The sequence below is a fragment of the Botryllus schlosseri genome, chromosome 9, assembly GCF_051294905.1.
Source record: "Botryllus schlosseri isolate E-star chromosome 9, Bs_hap1, whole genome shotgun sequence".
In the NCBI taxonomy this organism is placed as follows: Eukaryota; Metazoa; Chordata; class Ascidiacea; order Stolidobranchia; family Styelidae; genus Botryllus; species Botryllus schlosseri.
In genome coordinates this window covers 27358700-27386680 of record NC_137244.1, presented here as the reverse complement: position 1 = coordinate 27386680, position 27981 = coordinate 27358700, and the positions used below count along the sequence as shown (strand labels likewise).

The window sequence follows — 27981 nt, the reverse complement described above, 5'->3', positions numbered from 1 at the left end:
TTATGTATGACGTAAATTAAAACCATATAAAATGAGGCCGGTTGTAATAAGCTTTTATTGAAAGGGAATCTGAGATAAATAAACAAAAAATAGACTTTGATATAAATAATAAGCAGCTGACAAAAGTAGCTAATCTCCGTCATCGAGCAGAATTGAACCCGAGATCTGTAGCGTTTGGAGAACCGGCCGTGAGAGGCTTTGTGATGCGTGAATAGATCGTGTTGGCTCCTTTTTGGGGCGAGTTTGAGAAGGGTTTGATTTTGTTTGACTTTCGGCCGTCCACTTTATGAACAGAAAATATCAGACCGTTGTGATCTGCCTCTCTCTTGTTGAATAAACGGGATTGTGACGCCGCTGCGCTTTGCTCGTTGTCGTTCGAGAATTGCCTGAATTCGATTTCCGCAGTCTTTTTGTGGTCTGCGGACTTTGATCGTTCTTGACTGGCCCCATGTGGTTTCAGTATTGATTCGCCTGTGATGGCCGGCCCTTTGACGCTAAAATTAAAAAAGATTTGTTCAAATTCTGCATCATGAGGAACTTATTCGGAAAGAAAAAGACATTTAGAAAAATCTTCAAAGGAAAAGACACAAACCTGTGTACTTGATTCGGTGAATTCGGCGTCCGCCCGAGAATTTCGTATTGCTGTAAGTTCTTCGGACCTCCGGAAGTTGGCGGAAGAGAAACGGACAAATCTCGATTCTGCTCTTTGAAAGTTTTATCGTTTTTCGACCCAAAATTCGCGACGATATCGATTTTCGACACTTTTTCGTCTTTCCTCAAAAAATTGGCTCCGAGATCGATAGTTCTGGAACGCTCGTAAATCGCGCTGCCCCAGTCCCATTCCTTCAGTGAGGTTATAATCCTGTCGTTGTCTAAAGTCCAATCGTGACGTCTGCCTTCTTTCAATTCCCCAGAGTATCGGAACGATAAATTTTGAAGCGAAACTGTCGATTTTGTGGTTTTTTCTTCTGATTCTGTTTCGGCAGAGTGCTCGCGACTCGTGTCGTCTGAAGTTACTTTTCCTGCGGAAAAATTAAACATAAATCATAATAGTTGCAGTGGTATTAGGAAACATAACAATTTTCAAATCATTTTGCGTGTCAGAGTTGTGGGCTCACCTTTACTTTTAACCAGGATGAATAATAATAATAAATATTAATATAATATTATTACTATATTTTTAAATAATAACGCTTTTCAAATCATTTTGCATTTCAGAGTTGTGGGCTCCCATTTGCTTCTAATCAGGATAAATAATGATATAATAATAAAATATTAGGAAACCAGAACAAATTTTTTTTCAAATTATTTTGCGTTTCAGAGCTGTGGGCTCACATTTGCTAATAATAATATTAATAATAAATATTATTACAATAGGCTATTTATAGCCGATCTCTGTATAGGAATAACAATTTAACTGTATTACTGAAATTTTAAAAATTTACTTCAATCTCGTCATGTTCTTTAGGGGATTATGTGTGTATTCATCAGTTTTACTGTGAATAAAGAATAATAATAATATAAATATTTAATGACGTTTTTGTGGTCTCACCGTTGCTTTTAATCTGGATAGATAATAACATTAAAAGTTTAAATATTTTAAACATTTTTTTGTGACTTTACCTTCGCTTTTGACCCGAAACGAAGAGTTTCGTTCATGCGAGGTCCCGATCGGTGTCATGTCATGAAAGGGGTTGTAGAGGAGAAACGGGGGCCTGAACAAAAGCAAAGTGTGGGTGTCTGGGTGAGAACAGTGGTGAGGCGCTTCTTACTTATTAGGTTGCGGTCCGAGTTGGTATCGTATTCCGTAGACTTCGGCATACTTTGCTTTCGTTTCTTCGTCCTTTGCAAAATTGGAAACACAGATTTCAAAAGCGTGTTCATAATAACAGTTTGTTAATTCATCGTTTCTGTATCTGAATCCAGTTGTTAAAAATGGACAATCTCACTTTGATGCCGTTTTCATCCAATTTTCCGAGCAAAACTTCGTTCTGGCGTCTCCTCTTCTCTTCCTCGGCGATCTTCATTTCTGCGATCCTGTCAAGATATTTAAGAAGGTCAAAAGACAGTATGAGTTCATTCATAATTTTATCCTTTCAAAACACCGCAAGACTGCGATACAATGAAAAGATAGGAAAGTGTTGAAACAAACTGGAATAGGCTTTGAAATCGGACACCCACCTTCTTGCGGCGCGTTCTTGCATCCTTTCCTGGGCGTAAATAGGGATGCCCCCGTTGCTTCGGTTGGTGTATTTGTTCACAAAGCCGGGATATGCCTGAAAGCAGATAGAGTCCAGAGGTTGATGACTTGAAAATTGTTAGGTTTTTCAAACTAGATTATAATTAGATTGATCGCTATTCATTTTTTTTCAAATAAGATTATAATTACAATTACTGAATTCGCAAAGGCTTGGAGCTGGAATTAAATTCACTCCAGAACAAATCAGACATGATTCTCACAAGTACGAGAATGGAAAATGTCTATATACCTAGATTGGCTCGTCTCAGATGATGCGGAAATGAGATTAGAACTAAAATGAGAGCATAGAAAATTTTTACAGATTAGATAAGAATTAGAATGACTGCATTTGAAAAACTTGGAAGCTGCATTAAAGTCCAAATGCGAAAGAAATGCAACAAAATTCAAGTCCGTTTCAATCTAATAAGCGCACCAGGTATGGTCCACCATGTATCAGTACACCCGGTATGGCCCATTTCGCACATACAATTCTCCTGGAGCATTGTTAGGAAAACCAGAAATTAGTTTAGAATGAAAATGAGACCATAGAAACATTTCACAAATTATATTAGAATAAGATTACCGACATTTTGCTCTAATTAGTCTGATTAGACCAGAATTATCTAGTTGTCCAAGTCCGACACTCGCCTTGGGTTTCTGAGAATCTTTGCTATCAAGTTTTTTGCCGACGCTCGAAGGAGCGGAAACCGATTTCATGTAACCCGGTCGTTTTTTCTTCTTCTTTTTCTTTTTCTGACGATTGGAAATGGGGGATTCTTCGGGGAGTTCGGGCTCAGATTCAGAATCAGAATCGGAGCTCGTACTGAAAACAAAATTCGGTTTTCTGATTTTTGCTAGAATGCGATTTTGGGGTTGCCCGACATATCAGAATCAAACTTGACAACCCTAAACCAGGGTTATAACCAAGTCACAAGGCTCCGAGTCACAAGTCAATCTCACTTTTATAGTTTTGAATCGAGTCAAGTCGAGTCGTTTTCAATTCACCACCAAGTTAAATCCGAGTCCAAGTCATTGTGTTGACCGCTCAGTTCCCAGTTAAAGTCTTGTTAAACCCATTTTTGATAACTCTGTTTGGTGATATCGAATGGTTCGCAATTGGACGCAACCTTTCTTAGAATTACTCACACTCGGGCTAACTCGATGGCAAAATGAAATTGACTCGAGTGGACTTGGAGTGCGACTTGGAATGCGGTGAATTTGTTGGAACCATGGACGCAGCAAATTAATTGCGTATCAGGGGAATAGTAATAGATCAGAAGGTCGCAGCTTGGTATTTCGCGAACTAAGCATGTAGATTTGGCAATCATTGGCAATCTGTCAGTTACATCTTTGGTCGCTAAACCATGTTATTAAGGGCACTTATACAAGTGCCGAGCACCGTAGTGGTCGCTCCAAAGATGTAACAACAATGGCCCGTTCTGCGTCCAGACATTTCAATCACTAGGACACATTCATTAGTATATTTATATTATATTTATATTTATTTCTGCTCCTATATTTGAAATATTTGGCCTACTTATCAGAAGTATACCCGAATCCTGGATTGGAATTACAATGCCCAACCTAAAAGTGTTTTGATATCAGATCAGTCTCTATTAGTAATCTGTTAAATTCAAAATATTCATAGTAGCTGCAAAATTATAACCAGAGGTGGTCACTAACGAAGTACATCTACTTTTTTGAAGTACTCAAGTAGTTTTCCTCCACTTCTGCTACATACTCAAGTAGATCTGATTTTCTCTACTTCTACGTCCACTTCGCAATATTATGTGATCTACTTACATACTTTTCGCCATTTTCAGTTAGTCAAGTAGATGTAGTTTAATCACCCAATACGGAAGATAGCCTGAGGAATTTCGGGGCTGTTTTCACGAAGTTAAACACTTAATATTCATAAAAGTCATGTAGAGCCCAGAAATTTTGTTGCGCTTCGCGCACAGTAGTTATGGAGTGACAAATATGTTGTCACGAAAGTATCGGTAAATATAATTTAGTTACCGGATTGCTTGGTTCCGTTCACACCGCATTGTCGCCCATATCAAATATTTCATCACAGTAAATAAGGCCCACCATAACGTTTGAAACTAACGTTTTTCAATATAGAAATTACGCATCATATCTTAATCTAGCAGTCCGTGACGTGTCAAGACAATCTGGAAAATCCGGCATTTTTGAACGCTACACCTGATTTAGCAGATCACCTTTGAAGCTTCATGGACAAAAGACATGAAATATATTTCCGCTTTTTAGAAGTGGTATTTGTATTTCACATTGAATTCCGAGAATCTTCCTTTGAGTTTTAATTACGTTCAGTTCTTTTGTCTGCAGAACATATATTGAAGCATAAACGCAACTGTAGCAATACCTCTATTTTCCGAAAATAAAGTTACACTAAGTATAAATTCTACAATCAACAATATTTGTTATTAACGTATACTAATCGCGCAAAGTGTTGAAACCGTATCCGATACAACTTCTCCGTATTGCTATTCGGCTAAACTTGGGGCCTTATCATATGGGGTCTATCGCCATGACATGATGTTCTCAAAGTCTAAAACGTGGTATTCTACCAAACAAATGCTTAGTTTCGCATTTTCATATCAATACTATAATTTTCATCCCATGATGCGAAATAATGGTTATTCTGTCGAAAATTGATATCTTATGGGATGCATCAATCCGAATCAAGCTCTCTGCACGTTCGGCATAGCTCAATTTGCAGCTTTTGACAGTCCATGCGAACAAATTAAGACTGTTTTCAAAACTACTCTCTTACTTGAGTAGATTTAAATTCGGCCAATTCTACTTCTACTTCAAGTAGTTTCAGGTTGCTTATGGAAGAAGTACTTCCACTTGTACTTGAGTAGATTTTTCCGTCGCTACTTCTACTTTTACTTGAGTAGCTTCCTTGACTACTTTGACCACCTCTGATTATAACCCGATAGCTTTTATGATGGCATCATACATTTGTCCCCCGTATGGTGTCTATAGCTTATAAATAAATTATATCAAGTACAACAACAATTCTATTCAAATAGTAATAAATTTGATGATTCTTTTCGTGCCGGCAGGCCTGAATTTATATTTATATTTTACATTTGACGATATGTGTTTACAGTCAGTCTGCTGGATCGGCTCACTTTCAATAGGACAATTCATTTCCCCCAAATATGGCCTATTTGGAAAGACATAGAATACCCCTTAAAATGCTGCGGCCCGCGGCGTCGTCAAAACTGGAAAACTGGCCCGCGATCACATTTGAGTTTGAGACCTCTGACATAGACATAGACTCAAATGACGTCTGAAAAATGTACGGCATCAACGCTAGGCATCCTAACGAAAATGACGTCGATGGACCACGGCCTAGTTCGGAGTAATCACGACACTCATCTCGTCGGAATGATTGCGTATGACTACACGTTATTTTTTGTGTTGCAGTGAAGCTGGTGGACGGCACGAGGAAACTGCCCGCACCTCCCTTGCCGACGACCTGCAAAGGTGTGTTGACGAGTTTGAAACGTTGCGTTTTAATTATAAATTGTGAAATCCTTTCAGTGATGACAATTGCTCGTCCACTTCGGAATCGGAATCGACTGCGCCGAAATCTGCAGATGCGCCCCGTGAACTCACTGACACTTGCCCTATTTGTGGCGTTCTTACACGAGGTCATCGAGCACGCCACATGAGGAACGTTCACAACGTATCTCCACCCAAGAGCCGTGGGTAGGTGTTGCTGCTTCATCGTATTTTGTCTGGCAATTTTAGATGACTGTGTGGATTTCTCAGGAAACCGGGTGCTTCGACTCAACGCGCCAAAATTGCGCCCAGATCTCTTTGTGCGTTGTGCAAAGACAGCGTCACGACGTCATAGTGTCGTCCCACTGGCGCCGTGTTCATAAAGATCGAGTGGCAGCAGGTTCCGGTGTCGGCAGTGATGAATATAAAAGTAATTTTACGAAGATCACTGAGCGCGACATGGAAACGGTAACTTGATCGTTGTCGGGTGTAAATGTGCACCGGGTAAATTATATTTTAACCTTCCAAGATGCCGAAAAAGTACGCTAAATCCCGGGCTGCCCGGCAGCTCGACTATCACAATGCAAACTAGAGGTCGACCGATTATCGGCGTGGCCGATTATCGGCGTGGCCGATTATCGGCCGGCACGCCGATTATCGGCGCCTATATTTGGAAATTTCTCGAATATCGGTATCGGCCAATCTAGGCCGATATCGCGACCGATATTTTATATCTAACTACAATCTACCTTTTCTGAACTGATCTGCAATTCTGTATCATGTTTTGATTTTCGGTTTATCCCAAATTTCAACGAATGTTCACAATTAAGCAATAAGTCTTTTCGATTTCAGTTTTCTCGTTTGTTGTTCACCTTTCTGTGGCATGAACAAGTGCCACCTTGCCTAATATATAATATTTTTGGCGAAATAGTTCTCTGCTCCTTCCATATTAAAATCGGCCTATGATATCGGTTATCGGCCTTGTGAGCGTCAAAATATCGGTATCGGTATCGGCCATTAAAAATCGATATCGGTCGACCTCTAATACAAACATGGTGCTCTCTGGTACCTCTGAACATGTCGGCGAATGGACGGCAACACGCGTGCCACGTGAACAAAGACATGAAGGTGTGAATCGCTCTCTTTCAGAACGCCACAATTTATTTCCAATAATGCATTGCAGAGCGCGGCTTCGATGATGCAGAGGTGCCGTCTGAGTTGTCTCCTATGAGAAAAGTCCTGCACCCTGCCTTGGCCCCTGGAAAAGCAACAACTATCAACGGTGAACACATGACAATTTGTCATGGAAACGAGAATCTAACCGCCACACGTGTGACAGAATTGAACTATGCGACGGAAATGCTCGTGTCCGAATCGAAGGCAGAAAAACCCGCCCCGCAAGCCGCGCCGGCGAGAAAGGTCGCGGCACGTCCCTTACTAAACCCTACGGTTTCAATGCGCCGGTTGCCATTAGATGCAAACAGTGCCTCGCAACGTTTGAACACAGTCCTGCAAGCTCAAACGCAAGGCTCGTCGGTGCTAGCGGGTGCAGGACACCGGTTGAAGCAATGCAAAGAAGCGGACACCACCATTCCTTGCCCTTCAGGTAACAACAATAAAAGCCCTCGTTCTGTTTGTGCGTTGACAATCTTCCAATATTCAGATGCGATAGTTTTCGACTTGGTGCAAGCGGTCTCGCAAGGTCAACGCAAAGTACGAAACACGCGCGGCACCAGAAAGGCCTTGACGATCGAGGAATACACTGAGATTTGTCGTGAGCCCCGGCTAAGATCGTTTCTGTACGGCGGAGGGAAGCTTTACAGTGAGGCAATCAGAGTCGCTGGCCAAAAGTACGGTTTAACTTTTGAGCAAATGCGAAGCAAGCTCCGTTACGTACAAGAGATGTACCGAAAAAGTCACTCAACCAACATATAGGATATGGCGGGCGTAGCGCGATTGGTAACAGGTGAAGACAATGGCGTGCCGCATATGGCACGATTGATGGATGGACATTACTGTGTGTTTGCACAGCATCAGTTCACCAACGATGACTAGAGTTCCGAATTAACTGACGGATAATTCTGGGTCACCCCAAAAATGACATTAGAATGTCATTAAAGTAGGAAGTGTCTACTCGTCCGGTCCCGGACGAATAAAGCTCCTCAGGCTATTCGTCCGGCGTAAGCATGCCGCAACTGCAGAATGGGTGCCGGGATTTCCGGAACTGTGGGCATGGACTCCGAGAGTAGGTTCGCCTCTTATGAAGACTTAAAAAGTGCTTTGGAGAAATACCAGAAAGAAAATTACGTCCAGCTCTACAAGAGAGATTCACGTACGCTCGATGCAGTAAGAAAGCGAACCACTCGGCGAAATTTCAATGATGCGCTCAAGTATGGCCAGATATCTTTTCACTGCATCCACGGCGGCCGCAGATTTCAGAGCTTATCTAAGGGTCTACGACCTAACCAACGGTAAGTAAGCGTTACGTATGATACGGAATTTCCACCGGGTCCACAACCACATGAACATGAAGAAGCAATGTTCCCCATGAGCATTTTGTAGTCTTGGTATCGTGAAATTAGGGTTAAATTAGCCTCAGCCTAAACCCCAACCCATTCCTATGACACCCCACCACCTCATCTTACGACACCCTAATCCTAACCCACACGTGCTGACACCCCAATCCCTAACCCCACACATGCAACCAACCGCAACCCCTATCCTAACCCCGCACATGCAACTGCAACCACACCCCCACCAACTCACCCCACACATGCAACCGCAACCCCTATCCTAACCCCGCACATGCAACTGCAACCACACCCCCACCACCTCACCCCACACATGCAACTGCAACCCCACCACCTCATCTTACGACACCCTAATCCTAACCCCACACATGCAACCTCATCTTACGACACCCTTCTAACCCCACACATGCAACCGCAACCCTGCCACCCCTATCCTAACCCCGCATACGCAACCCAACACATGCAAACCCCACACATGCAACTGAAACCCTACCACTTCATCTTACGACACCGCTAACCCCACGCGTGCCGACACCCCAATCCTGACCCCACACATGCAACCACAATCCCGCCACCTCAATCCTAACCCACCCGACCCTAATATCCCCCACCCCGCCACCTCAATCCTAACCCACCCGACCCTAATATCCCCCACCCCAACGCGAAAATCAATTTATTTTAACGTTTATAAATTCTCACATGTTCATAGGAAGCATTGGTTTCATGGAGACCACTTCCTGATGTGTGGAGAATAACGAAGAAGTGCCCCCTTTTTAGCTCGCTACTGGACTACGAGTAGCGGCACTGCCACACATGCTGTGCATTACGCTTGAAATACAGGGTAACGTATCACAATTTCATTGCAGCACTTTCCGTAAAGAGTGCCAAGCTCATATCAGGTTTGGTACATCAGAGGATGGGCAGTATCTCATAGTGAAGAGTATTAATGAACAGCATAACCACGGGTTGAGCAAGGTAATATGCGATTATCACTATTGAATCAATAAATGACAACTAATGCATAATCACCGTTATATTTTTTCATTTTGATCTGATGATTCAATAAATGACAACTAATGCATAATCACCGTTATATTGTTGGAATTTATTGCAGGTCGCCTTCGATCACTTGCCACATCAGCGTAAGTTAGACTCCCAGCAGATTTTTGTGCAGTGCGGTGGACACTGGAATACTACAGGATAAACAATAACGTTCTCTCAGATCATGAAATTGAATTCCATGCTGGGGCCTTTGGGATTAATGTCACAAAGCCGAAGCCCATCACGTCACAGTTTCAAAAGTTCAAAAAAGCCAATTTGATAGCCCAAAAATTAGCTTCGATCGTATCCGAGTCATCCATGTCTGAATTCAACAGCAAAATCGAAGTGTTGGAACTACTGGTGCAGGAATGGGGCAGTGGACGTGCAGTAGCACTGTCTACCAGCAACCCAGCTGAAACACAAGGTTAATAGATAATTTAGAAAAAATTATAATTCATAACACCGACTTTTATAACAGAAACTGAATCAATAAACCTCCAACGAAAGTCTGTACCTGGGACCAATAACACTACAGCAGGTACTGCCTCTGTACCTGGGACCAGTAACACTACCGCAGGTACTGCCACTGTACCTGGGACTAATAACACTACAGCAGGTACGTCTATTGTGCACTCATTAACACTTGATATTTATTTCGGTATCCTCTCCGTTTCTGGTAGGTTATGTTGATTCGAACAAAGATGGATCTCATGCCTCTGCGAAGGAAAAGACGGTGGTGATTGTTGAGACATCAGGTTAGTTAGCATTTTACTTGAAATGTTATTCTAGTCTATTAGTTGCAGACAACACTACATCACCAAGTAATGTAGGCCTATCAGTCATTCATTCAATCAATCAACCATACATACACTATTCACAAGCAACATCTCAGGTTAATTAAGCTACCAGACATCATGTTATTAGGACTGCTTTTGCAAAATATCACTATCAATAAACTCCTATATTTGTTGCAATTTGATTACAATAAAGAAATTATCTTAAATCACAGACCAGGTCACTATACTCACTGGATTTAGATGTATTTTGCAATTTCATGATGTTTGCATGTTTGTTTACCTTCAGATTGCGCTATAGCAGTGTCCGAAGTCTGTGATGCAGAAAATAGCACCCCAGCAGTGTCCGTAGACTGTAGCAAAATCACCATGACACCAGACAAGTTCACGGGTTGGTGTCAAATAAATCCAAACTTTATCTTGCTACACTATAGTAAAACTGATCTTGCTGTTTCAGATCTTTCCAACATTCATCTGCCATCAAAACTGAAAAAAGAGGACGCCCAAAAGGCTTGGAACAAACTGTGGTTGGCCTTCCGAAGAAGAAGAAATGTGACACTCCAGTTCCATTTAAAAAAATACATCCTAAAGACAAGAGACCGATGTAAGTAAGTTTATTTCATGCAGAACTTCAGCAAATTTCACTTCTGCCTTATTCACAGTGATGCTGTCATGGTTTGTATCACCATCTGACACTAATGAAGCAGTGTATGGAAAGAAATTGGGCAGTAAGTCTGTCACGTCTGACACTCGTCTCATCCCCAACAGCTGCCTTGATGAGACTGTGAATATACTCCACATCAAGAATTACTTCGCATATGATGGATGGGCTGCTGTGATGAAGGCATTCCAAAGTAAATATAGTCAGAAAGACTGGTACTGTGGAGTATGCGACCTTCAACTTACAAAGAGCAATTAAATTCGTTGCGACTCCTGTCTCAACCGGGATCATCTTCTATGTGCTGGACTAAACACTTACCCCAAACAAAACAAATGGTTCTGTGGCCGCTGCAAAAAATAACAGATGCCTCTGTTAGAAAAATATGTAGCGGCAACTTTGACATTGAAAGTGGGCTACTTAGTTTTCATGATTGATGTTCCCAGTGAAAACACGCTATCAATGCTTGAATATCTTGAAAGCAGCAAATTGTATGCACAGCATTTACTGTCACCTGCAATAAGGAATGTGCGGAAATGCCAGCATGCATACCAGATTAACACCCAATGATCATATAAACATTGAAGTTGTACACAAATATTTTCGAACAGTTTGTCGTATGTGTTCGATGACTTTTTAATACCTGCTTAAGTTGTTCACTCCCTTAATACAGGACCCTCACCGAAGGGAAATATCTACTTGGGCCCATTTAATAGTTACCTAACCAAGAGATCTATCGACTGACCTATCATTTTGAATGGATTACCATCTGTGAACTGCTGTATGGCAGATTATAAAAAAAAATACCTCATTACCTCTTGTCACCGTAATAACACTCTTGCCATACCTAATTACCTCTGATAGTCCTATTAACACTCTTGACCTACCTGATTACCTCTGATAGTCGTATTAACACTGTTGCCCTACTTTTCCCAGACATTGCTTGCCCAGACATTGCTTCATTCATTCATTCATTTGCTATCATTTAATTTTTCTTCATCTTTTCAGCTACAATTCGTTACAGACGGATGATACAGAGACAATGTAGGCATATACTCGTTTCATGGGGTTTTTATCAGACCACTTGACTTCCAAGGCTGTATCGATCTCTCCTATCCGACACCAAATACTGGTATTTTTCTCCTATTAACACTGTTGCCCTACTTCGCCCAGACATTGCTTCATTCATTCATTTGCTATCATTTAATTTTTCTTCATCTTTTCAACTACGATTTGTTACAGTCAGATGATGCAGAGACAATGTAGGCATACTTGTTTCATGCGGGTTTTATCAGACCACTTGACTTCCATGGCTGTATCGATCTCTTCTATCCGACATCAAATACTGTGCATGCACATGTTTTCTGTATGATCATTGCTGCTGTCCATTTGTTCTGTATTTCTTGTTGTATGAAAATAAAGACGCACAGTCTCTCTCAGTTGGTATTCCAATCATTACTGCGCAGCAACATCAAGTATGAGTACTCGTAGTACAGCAGAGGTGACAATTCCGTCTTAGCTGTGCAAGTTCACGTACAATTGGTTAGGTCAATGGCGCTTGCATGAGTTCAGAAATAGGTGGAGGCAGCAAGAATTTCAGCGAGTCGTTCGTGTTCTGACTGCATCCGGTTATTTAACGATAGCACTTTGGAGCTCTTCGTATGGCGCAAACATTCCCTCGGAGCTCCAATTATGAGCTTACAAATCACTATCCTACTTGTTCTTACTACATTAAGCGTAGGTAAACATCTCTTGTAAAGGTAAAGGTGGGCGTCAAGTTCTGGTACTTTCACCACAGCTATTTGCAATTATTAGTAGGCAGTGGCTATTCGTCCGGAACCGGACGAATAGCCCGCTGCCATAGTCCAGGCTATTCGTCCGGAACTGTGTGACGTAACTGAGCACCGCCAGCATACGGATGTGTGACGTAATTATGCGCCGCCAGCATACTGACGTTGCTGAGTTAACGGACTTCGGCTCGGCTGCTTCACGTTTGCGTGTTTAGTGTATCGCTGTATATTACCGGAACATAATACCGTCGCTGGTTACCTATCTCTACTATTATCCAAACAAGGGTACTCTAGCTTCTTCCGCCAACGCTAGCGGCTTGGGTTCAATTTCCCGAGGATTATCTGGGCTACCGTACTTTAACCCAGTGTCACTCGGTCCTAAGTCGTCGATAAGCGAGATAGACTAGTTGAAGGACCGGAACTATAGAGATTGTACAATCCTACAATCTCTATACAGGAACAAAGAATCGAATGAAAACGAGAAAGAAGGGCTGTCTGAAAATGGAAGACGCGACAAGATCAAGAACGAACCTACACCAAGCTGAGGTGGAAACCAGATTGAGATACTATGGTCTTCCGGCATCCTAATGTCTGTTCTGTTCATTACATCACATTATGTCCTGTATATCGCATTTTATGTGTGTGTATTTGAAAATGTATCACCCGACGATAATTACTACGAAATTGAATTACAAGCGCCGTGATCAAATATAACGTGCATTCTATACTTCATAAAATTGACGGATTGGATTGGCGATTGGAGGATCCACGTGGGTAGACTATACGCGAGTAGTAAGAAGACTCTGGCAGTTATCGCAGTTGCTCTTTATCACAATACCCTCAAATACTCCTGTATGAACTGACACTGATTATTTCGCATTCATTTCTATGATGATCTTCCGATCCTTTCGCTACAGCGGGACTGTGGACTTCTGTCCTTGCTTGCTGTATAGTTTTTGTAGACTTTTTGATGATCCTAATGTGTAGTTGTATTGCAATGCGTCTGTAATACCATCGAGATGCCTTCATCAGCCAATGAAAAGGAATTGGTCGTTGTACATGAGGTACTGAATACAGCCATCCACAACGCGATATATCCCGGGTTACGATATATATCTTCATCTTCTAGCAGACTTGCTGGAAAGAGAGCGAGTTGAACCAGTGTCCAAATACCAGGTCTAATATCAGTTCGGTTTATTCGCATTTTTATCGGTTCAGTACACCACACAAATACTCTTTAAATCCTTAATCCAATCGAAGTTACATTATGGCATCCTCTGTTGGGTAGGCTTACCATACGTCCTCTTTTAAGAGGATTTGTCCTCTTTTTTGAAAGTGTCCTCGGAGGACGCCCTTTTGTCCTCTTTTTTGAGATTTTGTCCTCTTTTTTGAAAATTTAGGTCAGATTTAGAGCAAATTGCGAGTGATATGCCGCAAATTAGCAGAGAAGTGAAGCTCCGGCGGGTATTTCGGAGTGAAAAAGGGTGATTTCAGCTCTGAGCGAAAAGATGAACTTTTTTTTAGTTATCCACCTGGCAATGTGGAGAGAAAACGGTATTTTGAGAATTCTTGTCCGGTTTTGCAAGTCTAAAATTTCTGAAAAAGTGTCCTCTTTTTAGATTTCCAAAATATGGTAAGCCTACTGTTGGGGGGCTGCCAGTAAAACTGCACTCAAGCCACTGCAAAAGCTACAGCATAAAGTACTCCGAATCATAGCTAGGGCCCCAAAGAGGTCTGGCTGCCCATCCAACAAGTCGCTGCTGAAGAGATTCGGCGTCCTAAACATAGAAGATATGCGGAACCTAGAAATCGCCAAGTTCATGTATCAGTTCCACTGCGGTCGTTGCCCCGAATATTTCAAAGACTTCTTTACCTCGGAATCAAAAGCGCACAAGTACAACACACGCGCGTCCACGTCGTCCAAATATCATATGATCGACCGAAAAGATCATCGCTCTATCACATATACCGGACCTGATGTGTGGAACAGTATCCCGCCGGCCATCCGACAGTCGACGAGCATGTCCACATTCAAGTCGAAATACAAGCAATTACTACTAAATAAATACAGTCCATCCTCAAGATTAACGGACCACGACTGACCTATCGATCTCGATTCCCATGGCATGCCGCCCGATTTCTTGTAGTTTTTTTCTATACTATCTTCTTTACTTTCATTCAGTGTGCATGCCTCCTCTTTACATCGCCTAGGCCCTAGGCCGAGGTGGGTGTCTGACTCCATAAACTACTCCAAGTCGCTTTGACATCTTCCTGTGAATCCTGTCTTTTCATTGTATCGCATTTTGTGGTGTATTGAACTGATCAAATTGCTAATAAACCAACGATGATGATTTTGGGAGAAGACTGCGATTAGCAGCAGCGGTAGCATAGCAGAGAAGATGCGGTACTTTGCTTAAATTTTTCTTCGGATGGTATCATCGCATAGCAGGGGACAATGTTGGACTGGAAATCACTGCACTGCACGATGTACCGCGTGCTCACTGCTCATGCTCACGCATCGTGTACTGTGTCTGTCAGATTCACTGTGTGCTACCATACAAACAATGTATTCGATATATTAAAGAGAATGGCGCTATTATGTAGGCTACCGATAACCTAAACACATAAACAGGCGAAGTCCGTCAATGCTCAATAATGCCAGTATGCGGTATGTTGGTTTTTAACAGTTACGTCACACAAAACATATATTTCGGATAGTTACGTCACACACTTCCGGACGAATAGCCTGGACTACGGCTACGGGCTATTCGTCCGGTTCCGGACGAATAGCCACTGCCTTATTAGTATGGCGTAAACTTTCCCTCGGAGCTATAATTATGAGCATACAAATCAGTAACAGTAACCATTGAAATCAGTAACCAGAAGGGCGAATAAATAATGTACAAAACCGAAGCCTGTCAAAAACGCATACAGTCTCCATAATAACGGGCCTACGTCACACGGTGCCGGACGAATAGCCTGAGAAAATTATTCGTCCGGGACCGGACGAGTAGCCACTGCCTTATTTTTATTGTGATGGATAACAGACATTATATTTTTTGTGGCAGATATTTGAACTTTCACATCATTTATACTGTTATGACGTCATAATGAGTGACTATAGTTTGAGAATTTCTCGCGTACAATACACAAAGTGACTCGCGTGGATCATAAAATTCTCATCTCGAAATTGGCGCGTTACGGACTTCGGGGCCCACAACTTGAGCTCATGAAAAGTTACCTCACTGGACGCCAACAAATGGTTGCGATCTCAGACACCTTGTCCTCTCCTCACCCGGTGACCTGTGGTGTGCCCCAGGGCTCAGTACTTGGACCGGTCCTTTTCACCTTATACGTCAACGACATTTTTGAAACCTCCTCATTGAACACCACACTGTTCGCTAGGGTTGTTCAGAATTGATCGACTTTCAAAATGTCGTGGTTTTCAGTCCGATTCCCATGCCTTATACCATAAAAACATATTCTAGGTACTTTTTTTTAATAATTCATCCCTTGCATCCGTGTGCAGGTGCACATTGAGCTGGAAGAATATCGGCTAAAAATAGGGGATTCCCCTAAAATTTGAGTGTCGCTATTCGAACTAGGCTAGTAAAACGTCATATATAAGCTGGTTTTATGTAGCTATTGCGGTTGGAGTGCTACATAACCTTACTATAGAAAGTATTGTCAGTTCAGGACACCATTTTCATGTCCCACACTCCCTTAGAACTCCTCAAAACTGCCTAAGACTGATAGTCATTTTGTTGGATCACCTATCCTACACTCCTCAACCCTACCCGAGATTGTTCATCAATTGCCGGGATCACCACGTGCAAGAATACAACTGTAAATGTATCATTCACTCACAGCCACATTATAAACATCACATTGTTCAAATGAAAACGAAACAAAAAGGCGAAGAAACAGATCAACATTGGCACATTGCATTGCACTGGGATGCAAAGCTCACTACAAGTCGTTTCGGAGGGAAATTTGAGGCCTTGGCAGTGCTGGCATAGTCTGCGTATTCCAACGCATTTGAGAAAGGCAAACTTCTTGGCAATCGAACTCTGGAGAGTGCTACAGGAAAAGCACAGGCTGATCTGTCATTAGAACTGCTGGAACTTTATAATTTAACAAATAATGTCAGAGCTCTTGTGTTTGACACAACACCCTCAAACAATGGAAAAAATAAAGGTGCGGTTCTGTTACTTGAAGAATTGATAAACAGGAAAGTTTTCTACTTTCTACTTCTGCTTGTCGCCATCATATTTATGAACTAGTCATCCGGGGAGGTCTGGAAGTGAAGTGTGTTGTATCTGCGACCACAGGCCCTGAAAACACAGATTTTAATACCTTCCAAGAAGAGGAAAGATATTGATCAATTAAGAAGCTCTAAAACACTTCAGTTTGATGAATGCAGCTGGTTGGCGATCAAATCTGATGAAGCTAAGCAAGAAATAATTCCACTGATGAAGCCATATAATGGAAAACAGAAAGAAGTCTTGATAATAAATGACTACAGAGAATGTGCAACAGGCACCTTGGCGATTGTAGCTGCCCAATATATTGATAATCGTTTTCGCAAGCCTGGTGCTACTAATAGCACTGGATGGATGAGTCAAGTGCTGTACTGTCAAAAATGTTCATGTGGAGAGAGCAAATGGGCTATTCTGAAGAGTTCATTAGAAAGTTGCCCTGTTTTATGTCCGAGCTTGGTTGAAAACTGGTAATGCATGTGACGCAAGTAGTTATATAGATCGGTCGCATGCGGCCATTGGTTCTTATGGGCGGGGTGGTGACCTGCCTGAAAACCCGGGGTGATGACCCCACCCTTTTCGACCCCCCTTGCGGTGGTGACCTGCCATTGTTTCTTATGGGCGCGGTGATGACCCCACCCTTTCGGGTATAGGCTGCGGTGATGATATATTTTTTTTTATGCGGCTCTCCGGATACCCAGACCATCGCAGGCCCTGTCTACATCTGGTATAGGTACCTGCTCCGGTCTGGGGGTTTTTGAGGTTCTTCTTTTTTATTTTCTTTTTTCCATTTTTCTAACAAAGGGGTTTCACGGTATTTTTTTTTCTAACACAGGGAACGGTATTTAAATGTTTCTAACTGTTTTCTCGTTAATTTTCTCTTCATTATTATTGTTTTACTGTTTACTGGAGGCAGTACCTTTGTACAACCAAAGTCTCCAGTCTCATTCACGCTCAGGATAGGTCATATCGTATCGATATGTGCGCTTACCTGTTGGAGCGCTATCGTCTGTCGCGCGTTATGTGGGAGGTTTTCTAGTCGTTTTTTTATCCTCCCCAGTATTTTTTTTCCGGGTTTTTCTTCGGAGACTTTTCGGTTATCGATATCTAAGGCGATTTTCAGTTTGATAATAGTTCTTTTTATGATGGAAATGATCATCCATTCTATTTTTGTTGTTTTGATGTTATATTTTATGGCGTTTTTAGTCAGTTTTATATCGAATATTTTTTCTAGTTTGCGAATTATGTTTGTATCTGCATTCTGAAAAGATGTGGTCTATGTTGTCATCTCGTGAATTGCAGAATTTACATCTCAGATCTAGTGGTTTTTGATTTCTCTCTCTCCTTTTGTCTCCGAAAATGTAGCCACTGCGGGCTACCCGGAAGTTTATTACCATCTCTTCGTTTGTGATGATGTTGTGTCCGAAGATTTTTGTTTGCAGGATTTTGTTCCAGTTTATTTTTTCTCCGCTCTGTGTTCTAGAGTGGGGCGTATTTTCTTCCATTTTTTTTATTGCTTTGTATATTTTATTTTGTGTTGCGTCTTTCCATTCTTCATCATTCCACGCCATTTTTTTCATAATTTCTAGACTTCCGTCCACCTTTTTGGGGTGGCGAATTTATGTATGTCTGCGTTCTTATATAGTTTCGGGTTTGTTTTATTTTTGTTCCTAGTTCGAAAGTTGCGTGTTTATGCCATATCTCGATTGGGCGTTCTATTCTTTTTAAAATCGCGATTTTCTCTATTTGGCATGCTTTGATACGGGTTTCGATATCTGGTATCGCTAGACCCCCGTTATCTTTTTCAGCAATCATCGTTTTTCTAGCGATGGGTTCCATTTTCTCTGGTGACCACAAAAATTGAAAGTACATCCGCTCCAGTTCTTTTTGATCTTCTTTTGGGAGGGGTATTACCCTGGCATTATAGATGATTTTCGACGTAGCCATTGTATTCAGGATTGATTTTTTGCCAATCCAAGTCAGCCTTCGGTGTTTATATGCTTCTAATGTACGTTTGACCTTCATTTATTTCTCCTCCCATGTTTTGTTTATTTGATTCTGCCCAAAGTATTGTCCCAGTATTTTGATTGTAAATTTTTTATGATGTTCGAATCGGTAGTTTTTATATTTCGGTGGCTGGTTGATGTGGAGAATTTCGGTTTTATCTGGATTTAAGTTTTCGCCTGTGGCTTTTTCGAATTTTTCGAATTCTCTAAAGATGCGCTGGATATCTTCTTCTTTGCTGAGGAAGCAGGTGATGTCGTCTGCGTACTGTTCTATTTTTATTTCCTCTCTGCCGATCTGAAATGGTCGTATTTTTTTATCGGCCTCTATTGTTTTTGCTAGGGGGGGGGGGGTCGTTACTTATGGCGAAGAGCACCATACTGAGGGGACAGCCTTGCCGTATTCCCCTCTCAAGTTTTATTTCATTTGTGGTTGCTCCATTCACTTGGATTCTCGTCGTCGCTGTATTATATATGTTTTTGATAACTCTGGCGAAGCTGTCGGGGATTTCGAACTTTTTTAGGATCTTATACAAGTAGCCTACTGATGGTGTATGCGGTCGAAAGCCTTTTCTTGATCGAGATTTACTACGATCAACTCTTTGTTCTTTTCTTTTGCATATTCGATGGCGGCCTGTGTGTTTCTGAGTATGTCTGTGATTTTTCTGTCTTTTATTGCACATTTTTGTGATTTATTTATTAGCTCCGGTAATATGTGTGTTAGTCTATTTGCGAGGATCCCAGTTAGTATTTTATAATCAGTATTCAAGAGTGTTATGGGTCTCCAGTTTTTGAGGTCTTTTTCGTTTCCTTTTTTATATATTATGGTAGTTATGCCGCATTTCCATGTTTCACACAGGCCGCCAAAGGTATATGCATTGTTGAGTACCTCCCAGAGGTCTTGTTTTATTGTCCCCCAGAAGGTAGCGTAAAATTCTTTCGAGAGCCCGTCTGAATCGGGGGTCTTATCGCTTTCCATTTCTTTGAGATTCTCTCTCAGTTCAGTGATCTCTATTTGGGCGTTGAGGCTTTCTTTTTGTGTTTGGGTTAATTTATCGCCCAGCACGTTAATGCATATTCCTCTTGTTTTCGCGTATCTTCTTGTTTTGATTTAGACCACAGTTTCCTGTAGAAGTCTTCTATTTCCGACAGTGTTTCCGTTGGTCCAACGGTTTCTTTGCCGGAGTCTGTTTTTATGCTTTCTAAGGTCTTTTTCGCTTTTCTTTGTTTTAGTTTTTGATAAAAGTATTTTGTTGGTTTTTCATTTTGTTCGATGTCTTTGATTTTATGCAGTTTGCATTGGTATCTTATTTTTTCATCTTCGATTTTTTTCAGCTCGTTGATTTCTTTGTATGCGGCGTTGGTGTTGTTTGTGGCACTGTCTTTGCCGTCCGCTTCGTTTTGTATGCGAGCTATTTTTTCTTGTAGTTCTTTTATTTTGCGGTACTCCGCATTTTTCTTCTCACGCTGGTATTTCTTTATGTGAGTTTTAACCATCTTTTTGGCTTCATCCCACCATTGATAGATGTCCTCAAATTGGTGTTTCTTTTTTTGGTGTTTTTTATAAATAATTTTTATTTGTTTTTGTAGTTCCTCATCATCATATAAACGGCTATCGTTTTTCCACGTTCCCCACGTTCCGTACCCCCATCTCGTTTTCGTTGGCTCTCGAAGTTTTAGTTTACCGTAGAAGATATGGTCTGATATTATGTTCAATTTGTAGGTGCAGATTTGGACGTGGGTTGTGAACCTTTCCGATGTATATATTCGGTCTATTCGCCGTGATTGGTGTGTTTTGATTATTGTGTATAGTTTTTTAGTTGGGTTTCGCCAACGCCAAATATCTCTAATTTTGTAGATTTCTGTAAAAGTTTTCCAGTTTTTTGCTGCCGGGGTTAATTTGAAGTTGTTTACATTCTTGGAGTCTAATTTGTCTTTGACCATGTTAAAGTCCCCGCATATTATGGCGTTTTCTGGATCCTTTTGTATGTGGCTTATTAGTTTCCGGTATATCTCAGTTTGGTGTTTTCCCACGTCGGACGGCGCATATACATTGTATATGTTGATTTTGTTGGCCGTCTCTTTGTTTTCTAATTCTAGTACTTGCATTCTGTCTTCCTGTATGATGTCGCTGTTTATTTTATATTCGTTTTCTAGTTCTTTTCTGATTATAATGCTGGTCCCCTTGTAATAGAGTTTCTTTTTCTCTTCTTTGTCTAACCATATCTGGTCTTTATCGATATGGTTCGGTATGTAAGTAAAGTTATTTTTCTTTGCCCAGTTTTTTATTCTATTTTTATCAGCTCTGTGTATTTCTTGTAGACATATTATATTCCAATCTTTTGTTGTTTTTATCAAGTTTTTCAGTTTTTGCCAGTGCGCTGTTATTCCATTTATGTTTATCGATAGTATATCGAGAGCCATTTTGGATGGTGGGTTTTTTGTGGTTTTTGATGATGGGTTATTGTTTTACATTGTCTGCCTTGTGCAGTTTCCTTTTCGCCAAGCTTTCGTCTCGCATTGTAGGACTTCGATCGCTCTGGCTTCTTTTATTAGGAGATGGTGCACTGAAGAATTCCGCGGCCGTGAAGCTACGGTTTTCGTATTTTCTTCTTAAGGCCGCCGTTTGATTTTTCCCGGCTTGTTGTGGGGTTACCTCGGTTTCGTTATTGCTATGTTGTGTTTCTTCCTCGCTCTCGTCTATTTGTAGTCTTCCTTCGTCTGTTTTTTCGCTGTTTGTGTTGTGTTGTTGACCAGGTCTAATGGTTTGGTCTAGGACACTACTTTCTTGTGTGTCCGCCTCGTTTACGACGGTTAGGAAGAGGTCTTCTTTTTCATGTTCTGTTTCATTTTCTTCGCTAGTTTCTTCCCCCTCTACATCTTCTTGATGTGAGGAGGGGTTTTCGGTGCGAGTTAGTTGCGTGTCGGGCTGTTCGTCTTCCGCCTGAAGATGTTCTGGGCTTATGATGTTCTCTGTGTTTTCGTCTCTTCGCAGGGGTGGAAACTCCCGTAGCGTGTTCATGTTTTTGGTGCACTGATCTTTTTTGTGACCGTATTCGCCGCATAAGAGACATGCCGTCTCGTTTGGGCATTGTTTTGCAAAGTGGCCTGTGAGAAGGCATCGGTTGCACTTGAGGTTTGTCATTTCCTCTGAGGGAAGGTATACCTTACAGGGCGCCCGCCCGCCCGAGGTATATGTAAGGTGGTATCTTCCCTGGAGCGTAATTTTCAATGGATACCTGGCGGTACCCATTGTGTAGTTTTAACCCTCTGTGGAAGATTCTATCTATTTCTTTTATTATGCCACAGTCGTATGTTTGCAGTTTTTGTCGAATTTCCGCTTCATCCACTTCGCTTGGCACTGCTCTAATGTTTATTTTGATTGTCGGTTGTCTTGTATCTCTCATGTATATTTTTCCTTTGCTGGTGTGTATTCCGTCTTCTTCTGTTTCATGTATGAAGGTTTCTTTCAGTCTGTTGACTGGCGAGTCGGCTTCGAAGGTAAGGTTATATGTATTTCTACCTATCTTGAATATCGAGTAGATATCATCCATGTGTTGCGATAGTCTTGGATGTTGTTTTATGGTATCTATCAGCTCGCTTGCTGTTAGGTCGTGTGGGACCAGAATGTCGATCGACCTTGGCCGAAGGCCATATGTTATTCTCCCATTTGCGTTGGTTTGTAGTGCATTGGCATATGCCATCATGCAGGCCTACACTTGTTTAACTTGAGAGGCCGGTGTGTATTGCCGGAATCCTGTCTCGTAGGTGGCCTTTGTTAACTCGTCTACTACGCCAGCGAAGAGTTCCGGTGTAGTCTGTTGCTTTGCTACCCTGCACTGAGTAAATCTTCTCAACTATACTTAGCACTGTTCAGTTGTAACCTGCGATGCTTCGCGGCGTTTTACAGCGTATTCAAAGGCGTTTTAAAGCGTATTCAAAGGCGCCTTAAAGCGTATTCAAAGGCGTTTCTGCGCGCTTTGTATAACCGATACTGCGGTTTCGCTTCGCCAGAAGATCGTACGATCACCGTCTAGAGTCTAGACGGTGTCGTAGCGTGTTCGTAATTAGCGGTTGGAAAGCTAGACAGAAAGTCTTTCGACGTCTCAAGGGAGAGACGCGAAAGAAAGGAGAAAGTGGAGGCTTGTCTCAAGAGAGAGTCAAGTCTCCAAGAAAAAGACTCAACGAGCCCTGACTCAAGAGAGAGAGTCAAGACTCGGGGAGAAAAGACTCACCAAGACTCGACCCACGAAGAGGAGTCGAGTCTCGGGGAGGAAGAGCTGAAGAGTCTGAAGAAGACTCGAAGTAGGAAGTCCGACGGCGACGAAATAAGAGGAAGAAGAAGGAGTTGAAATAGCCTAGGTAAAAATTTAAACCTAAGTACTTCAAAAGTTATCTAGCAATTACGGTAAGTAAATCTATTGCCACAGCGGCTCCGGTTCGATCCTTGTTCCTGCAAATAGCCGTTAGTTATACTTACGCGTTGCGATACCTTAATACAACCAATTCCTTAACTACTACTAAGCAAAGTCTTGCCGTTTGAGAATTCTGATGCATTCACAAAAATACTATTGTTCAAATCCTCTTGCCAGCGTGTTATTTCGATTTCAGCTTGATTGTCGATTTTCTGCAACTCTCTTCGTGTATTCTGTAAATCTAAAGCCTGGTTTTGGGAGATGTTCACATACTCATCTTTTAGTTCAATGATTTTTTCAGCTATTTCTCGGAGGCTCAAAATTCCAGATTTTATTCGTTCAGCATAAGCCTTGTTTTTATCGAATATTGACCTCGCTGTTAAATTCTGTAATTGCTCCATAACTAATTGATTCAAACTTAATTCTGCAAGTGTCATTTCTTGTACTGTTTGGATTGTGGACAAGTAACTATCTATTTGAGCAATTATCATATTACGATTTGTCCAAATCATATTTGTAATTGTTTTAAATCTTTCCTCAGTTGCAGCATCTCGACGCATATTGGTCACAATGACTTGATTCAGTTTTTGGGCGCGTGCAATTCCAATAAGTGAGAGATCATTTAATCCGTCTGCTACTGTCTTCAAATCATTTTCGATTTTTGTGAATCGTGCGTTCATCTGAGCGGTAAGCTCGTCCATGTTTTGGTTCAGGACTCCTTGAAGGTTTGAAGTTACGGCCAACGTGAGTAACACGGAGAAAGATAACACAAACAAAGAAAAAAATAATCGTTTGTTTCTAGTTCTTCCTGGTAGTGCGGAGTCGCTTTGCTCCAAAGCAGCCTTCCTACCTCCCAAAATCACAAATGGTTTGCCGGGGTACCTTCTTTCATTGGACTGTGAATCGTATCTAATTTGATCCCAAAACGCCAATTTCATATTCAAGCCTCCAACAGGGTCATGGCAGATGGCCCTATTGCCTTGAATTCTCCTGATACACGATTGATCCTGCTCCAACATAGAAGGGTATTGTAGGTATATTGGCAGTACTCCTGCTATTTTCGTTGGTGTAGGCCCATCGCGATACTCGAAACCGTACTTATTAATGTAGCTCGGATAGACCCAGATCATATTTTTTGGCAATGTAGGCTTATCGCCTGCCATGTCTCTCAACCATACGGGGGCTGAAGGATGGTAGTTGCGTAATCCAGGTGCGAAATCCATTTCTTTGTTCAGTGAAACATGAAGATTCCTCGTAGAATCTTCTTCTTGCAGTATTATCTTGCTTGCGTGTGGCTCGAAACTTACTACCAGTCCTCTGACCGTACAGATAGTACACTGTAAAAGTTGCCATAAGCGGACACAGTCCACCACGTCGGTAGAACTGTCATTGTATATGTTTCTGTGTCTCATTATTTCTTCGTTTGCAACTTGTTCAGTTATACAACTTATTTTGATACTCGAATAACTAGCAAACATTTTCAAGGCTTTCAGTTTGTACTTCATAATTGCTATCTGATACAAGCCAAGGGGGTTCCAATCTCGAATGCCTCTTGATGTTTCAGAAAATCGCCACGCTAATCTGAAATTGTGCCCTGTCGGTCTAACGTAAACTATTTCTGATTCCAGGGCCTTGAGCTTCAAATCGGGAGTGATGTATGCCTTTTCGCGCCCACAAACACAGGTATGTTCGAATTTGTCAACGCTAGTCCAGTATTTTCCGGTTGGATATAAATATTCTTGCAATGTGATCTTTTCGGCTTTAACATATCCAAAGGTCGACGAAAAAAAGAGACCCGGATTCGTAAAATTATGAGTCACATTTTTAATTTGCCAACACTGTGAAAGTGATATATGTTCCCAAACCGACGAATTCAGTCTGGCCCAGTCTCTAGGTAATTCCCTTGGTAGCCGACCGAATTGGGCCTGGGTTATCGTTCCAGCCCGGTCTTCATAGCCTGATGACATTTTCGTGGTTGACGCATTCATTAAATCATCTTCATATCCTGAGGGCATATTCGTGATGGAAGCGTGATCTATACTGCAGTATACTTTCGTCTCTTCAAACCGAATATGCAGTAGAACAATTGCATAAATAACATAATTGTGGTGATTACCAGTAACAGAAATGAATTCCATTCTCCACTGATTGGTACAGCTGGCAAATTCATTCAATTAAAAATAGGACTTTCTATTATTATATTACAATTTCTGTAAAATATAATAATATTTTGTTTTGTATTTTGGTTTCAAATAACTCAGTGTTTGGTAGGGGCTATTATCTATGTTAAACGTAAGTTGACTGGCATCAGGGAGGTTTCAAACTTCACTCCCCATATAGTATTTTGGATTATTTGCTATTGCCTCAAGTATGCGCATAAAATGATCCTCTTTTGGGTACATTCTCCCCCAGAGGAACTGGTCCAAAAAACTGGCGAGATTGCTTCTTCTGATTCCGTTTTGTAGCCTTAATAGAGATTTTACCTGATTCCAAAAACTTTCAATTTCTTGTGTATGGACCCCTGAAATCGGGTCCACGTAATGCAACGAATGATTTATTACCTTGTGTTTATACCCCATTCCTCCCCAGTCACTGAGAGTATGATATGAAGAAAAAGCATCGGTTCTGACTGTCGTGCCCGCCTTTACATTGCGCAATGTTATCTCTTTCAGATTTTCCGTCGTTCTACCTGACTCCGGGACCAATTCTACAAAAGCTTCTTTAGAAACGATATCTACGGCCCCGTAAATCCACACTGCTTTCACTGGACGGCCTTGGCGGTTGCCGGCCTTTCGACGAGCGACCACCGATTCATCTGCTGCAAGTTCGCTATTTGGTCCGCCGATAGGCCCCTTCCTATCTATGAGGTCTGCAGAACATATTTCTCGCAAGAAATTGGCCCAGTCTACTATTGCTCTTTTTGAAATTTCAGCCTCGAAAGAGATTCGTCGTTGTGGAGTACGAGAAGCCCAATAGTACGTTAGTAAAACCAGTTGGATGAGCCCCAAGTTGCTTTTCTCAAAAAATGAATTCTTGCGTATAGAGGTCGTGGTACGGCATTTTGAGTCTTGACATCGCCATCGGAGTCCGTCGGCTGTACTAGAAGTCCTTTCTTCGGTCATTATACTTCCACATCTTTGGCAATCCATTCTGGAGGCCAGCAGACGGTGTTTTCTTAAGAATGCAATGCATTTATCCAGATCGGTAATTATCCCCAGTCTTGCCAAGTATCGCATGTTCATCTTGATAGGATTTGCCATTCCTGCAAAGGGTATCTTTGGGACTTATCTGACCCACGATTGCTTATATGTGGTGTAAATTAAATACTTGTTGTTCTTCCTTTATAGCCAGTTGTTGCAATATGCCTGAATTTGAATTACCATGCACGTTTTATATTTTAGAAGTTTTGAATTTACAACTGGGGGCAAGTTAGCCTATTTTTGACATTATTGGTATACGTGACATCAATTTTTAGATAAGATTAAACACTCATTTCCACAAGTTGGTTTCTCTTTTTTACATAGTTATGATCACCTTGAGTCTTATTTAAACACATGACGGTAAATCCAGCACTTGATCCGAACTAATGTTCTAGCACCTATACTGGCTATGGCTGCTATAATGAACTTTGAGCTCTTGTTATGTTCATCTTTTCTTGTAGTCACAGTCGCAGTGGTACTAACGAGTAACCCACAAACGGAGCTCACAAGTACGAAGCATATCCGCCCCCGCATACTTGTAGTAAAGACACCCAGTCGAAGTACAGATAGAACTCGACAGTTGCGTTGATGGTTCACGAATTTCCCACTGATGTGCCGAATGTTTGTTTATACAAATGTTACACCTCAGCGATTTCCGTAATTTATTTATAATTCCATCATTGAACACATTTGATCACATGAACCATTTCAATATGAAGTTCTGTACCTCAAAGAAGCTGTTCAAATATAATCATTTCAAAACACAACGAGACTTCGATCCAATAAATATATAGAAATGTGTCGAAACGACTTGTAGTTGGAGTAGCCTTTGAAATCACACACACACCTGGAGCTAGCAGAAGCACCAACTCGAAATTGGGCAATATCCAGGAGCGCACATGTTTCAACTAGGTAGGCGCCGCCCGCGAAAACATAGCACTATCGAAAGGCAAAGGTTCTGCGACACTGCTGCGTCAATCAATACACTGCTTCCATGACCTGTTTTGTCCAGTAGCCCCTCCCTAACTGCGGAATAGGTCGTGTTCGTAACATCCGTACGGCTATTGTTATCTATGGCGAGCTATGAATATTACACAAAAAAGGACATAGTCCAAAATGAGGACAGTTCTTATAAATATAGGTGTGTTAAGAGTTGCAGCATAGCTATAGCATAGCTATGGTTGCAGTGTCGCTATTTAGTTTTCGTGGACCCCTGAAAACTAGTCGCCAACCACCAAGAGATTCATGGACCTCAGGTTAGAAAGAAGGTTTGTAATGACTCCACAATGTTGCGACTCGAGTCACTTTGTGTATTGTACGCGAGAAATTCTCAAAATATAGTCACCCATTATGACGTCATAACAGTATGAATGATGTGAAAGTTCAAATATCTGCCACAAAAAATATAATGTCTGTTATCCATCACAATAAAAATAATTAACTATAACTATAAAATCAGATTGATTTGTGACTCGAACATTCTGACTGTCAAGAACCCCTAATATAAATAATAA

At 41.5% G+C, this 27981-nt stretch overlaps 5 protein-coding genes and 2 long non-coding RNA genes across 8 annotated transcripts in view; 4 read left to right on the top strand and 3 right to left on the bottom strand.

Annotated features, from left to right (window-relative positions):
* LOC145445899 (lipoxygenase homology domain-containing protein 1-like) overlaps positions 1-23424 on the bottom strand; it is a 251303-nt gene extending 227879 nt beyond the window's left edge. The window contains exon 1 of the mRNA XM_080324055.1: positions 23345-23424. Within this exon, the coding sequence (XP_080180181.1) occupies positions 23345-23409 (65 nt within the window). The 5' untranslated portion in view covers positions 23410-23424. The remainder of the gene's footprint in view (positions 1-23344) is intronic.
* LOC145445909 (uncharacterized) lies at positions 33-3039 on the bottom strand. The gene is made up of 7 exons (XM_080324069.1): positions 2888-3039; positions 2182-2276; positions 1950-2037; positions 1773-1843; positions 1624-1715; positions 593-1022; positions 33-494 (listed from the first exon to the last, which is right to left on the bottom strand). Exons 1-7 carry the CDS (start codon positions 2954-2956, stop codon positions 140-142), a joined length of 1200 nt encoding a protein of 399 aa, XP_080180195.1. The 5' UTR covers positions 2957-3039; the 3' UTR covers positions 33-139.
* On the top strand, positions 4192-6419 carry LOC145445920 (uncharacterized). Its single transcript, XM_080324081.1, has 4 exons — positions 4192-5758; positions 5816-5983; positions 6047-6244; positions 6306-6419. Exons 1-3 carry the CDS (start codon positions 5670-5672, stop codon positions 6129-6131), a joined length of 342 nt encoding a protein of 113 aa, XP_080180207.1. The 5' UTR covers positions 4192-5669; the 3' UTR covers positions 6132-6244; positions 6306-6419.
* Positions 6433-8781, top strand: LOC145445916 (uncharacterized). 2 transcript variants are annotated; one of them, XM_080324077.1, is made up of 4 exons: positions 6433-6904; positions 6960-7058; positions 7116-7382; positions 7440-8781. In XM_080324077.1, the coding sequence occupies exons 1-4, from the start codon at positions 6739-6741 to the stop codon at positions 7709-7711; spliced, it is 804 nt and encodes a 267-aa protein (XP_080180203.1). In that variant the 5' UTR covers positions 6433-6738; the 3' UTR covers positions 7712-8781. The 2 variants fall into 2 exon arrangements, with proteins under 2 accessions (XP_080180203.1, XP_080180202.1); XM_080324076.1 differs by having other exon boundaries at positions 6960-7382.
* On the top strand, positions 8005-11988 carry LOC145445910 (uncharacterized). Its single transcript, XM_080324070.1, has 8 exons — positions 8005-8247; positions 9174-9206; positions 9455-9772; positions 9827-9964; positions 10029-10103; positions 10432-10533; positions 10600-10746; positions 10805-11988. Exons 1-8 carry the CDS (start codon positions 8154-8156, stop codon positions 11059-11061), a joined length of 1164 nt encoding a protein of 387 aa, XP_080180196.1. The 5' UTR covers positions 8005-8153; the 3' UTR covers positions 11062-11988.
* Positions 8969-10567, bottom strand: LOC145445921 (uncharacterized). The gene is made up of 2 exons (XR_013917143.1): positions 10426-10567; positions 8969-10064 (listed from the first exon to the last, which is right to left on the bottom strand). It is a non-coding gene; the product is annotated as an uncharacterized LOC145445921 (long non-coding RNA).
* Positions 23425-24289: 865 nt separating the features above from the next.
* On the top strand, positions 24290-27726 carry LOC145445924 (uncharacterized). Its single transcript, XR_013917146.1, has 3 exons — positions 24290-24950; positions 25940-26134; positions 26200-27726. It is a non-coding gene; the product is annotated as an uncharacterized LOC145445924 (long non-coding RNA).
* The last annotated feature ends 255 nt before the right edge of the window (positions 27727-27981 follow it).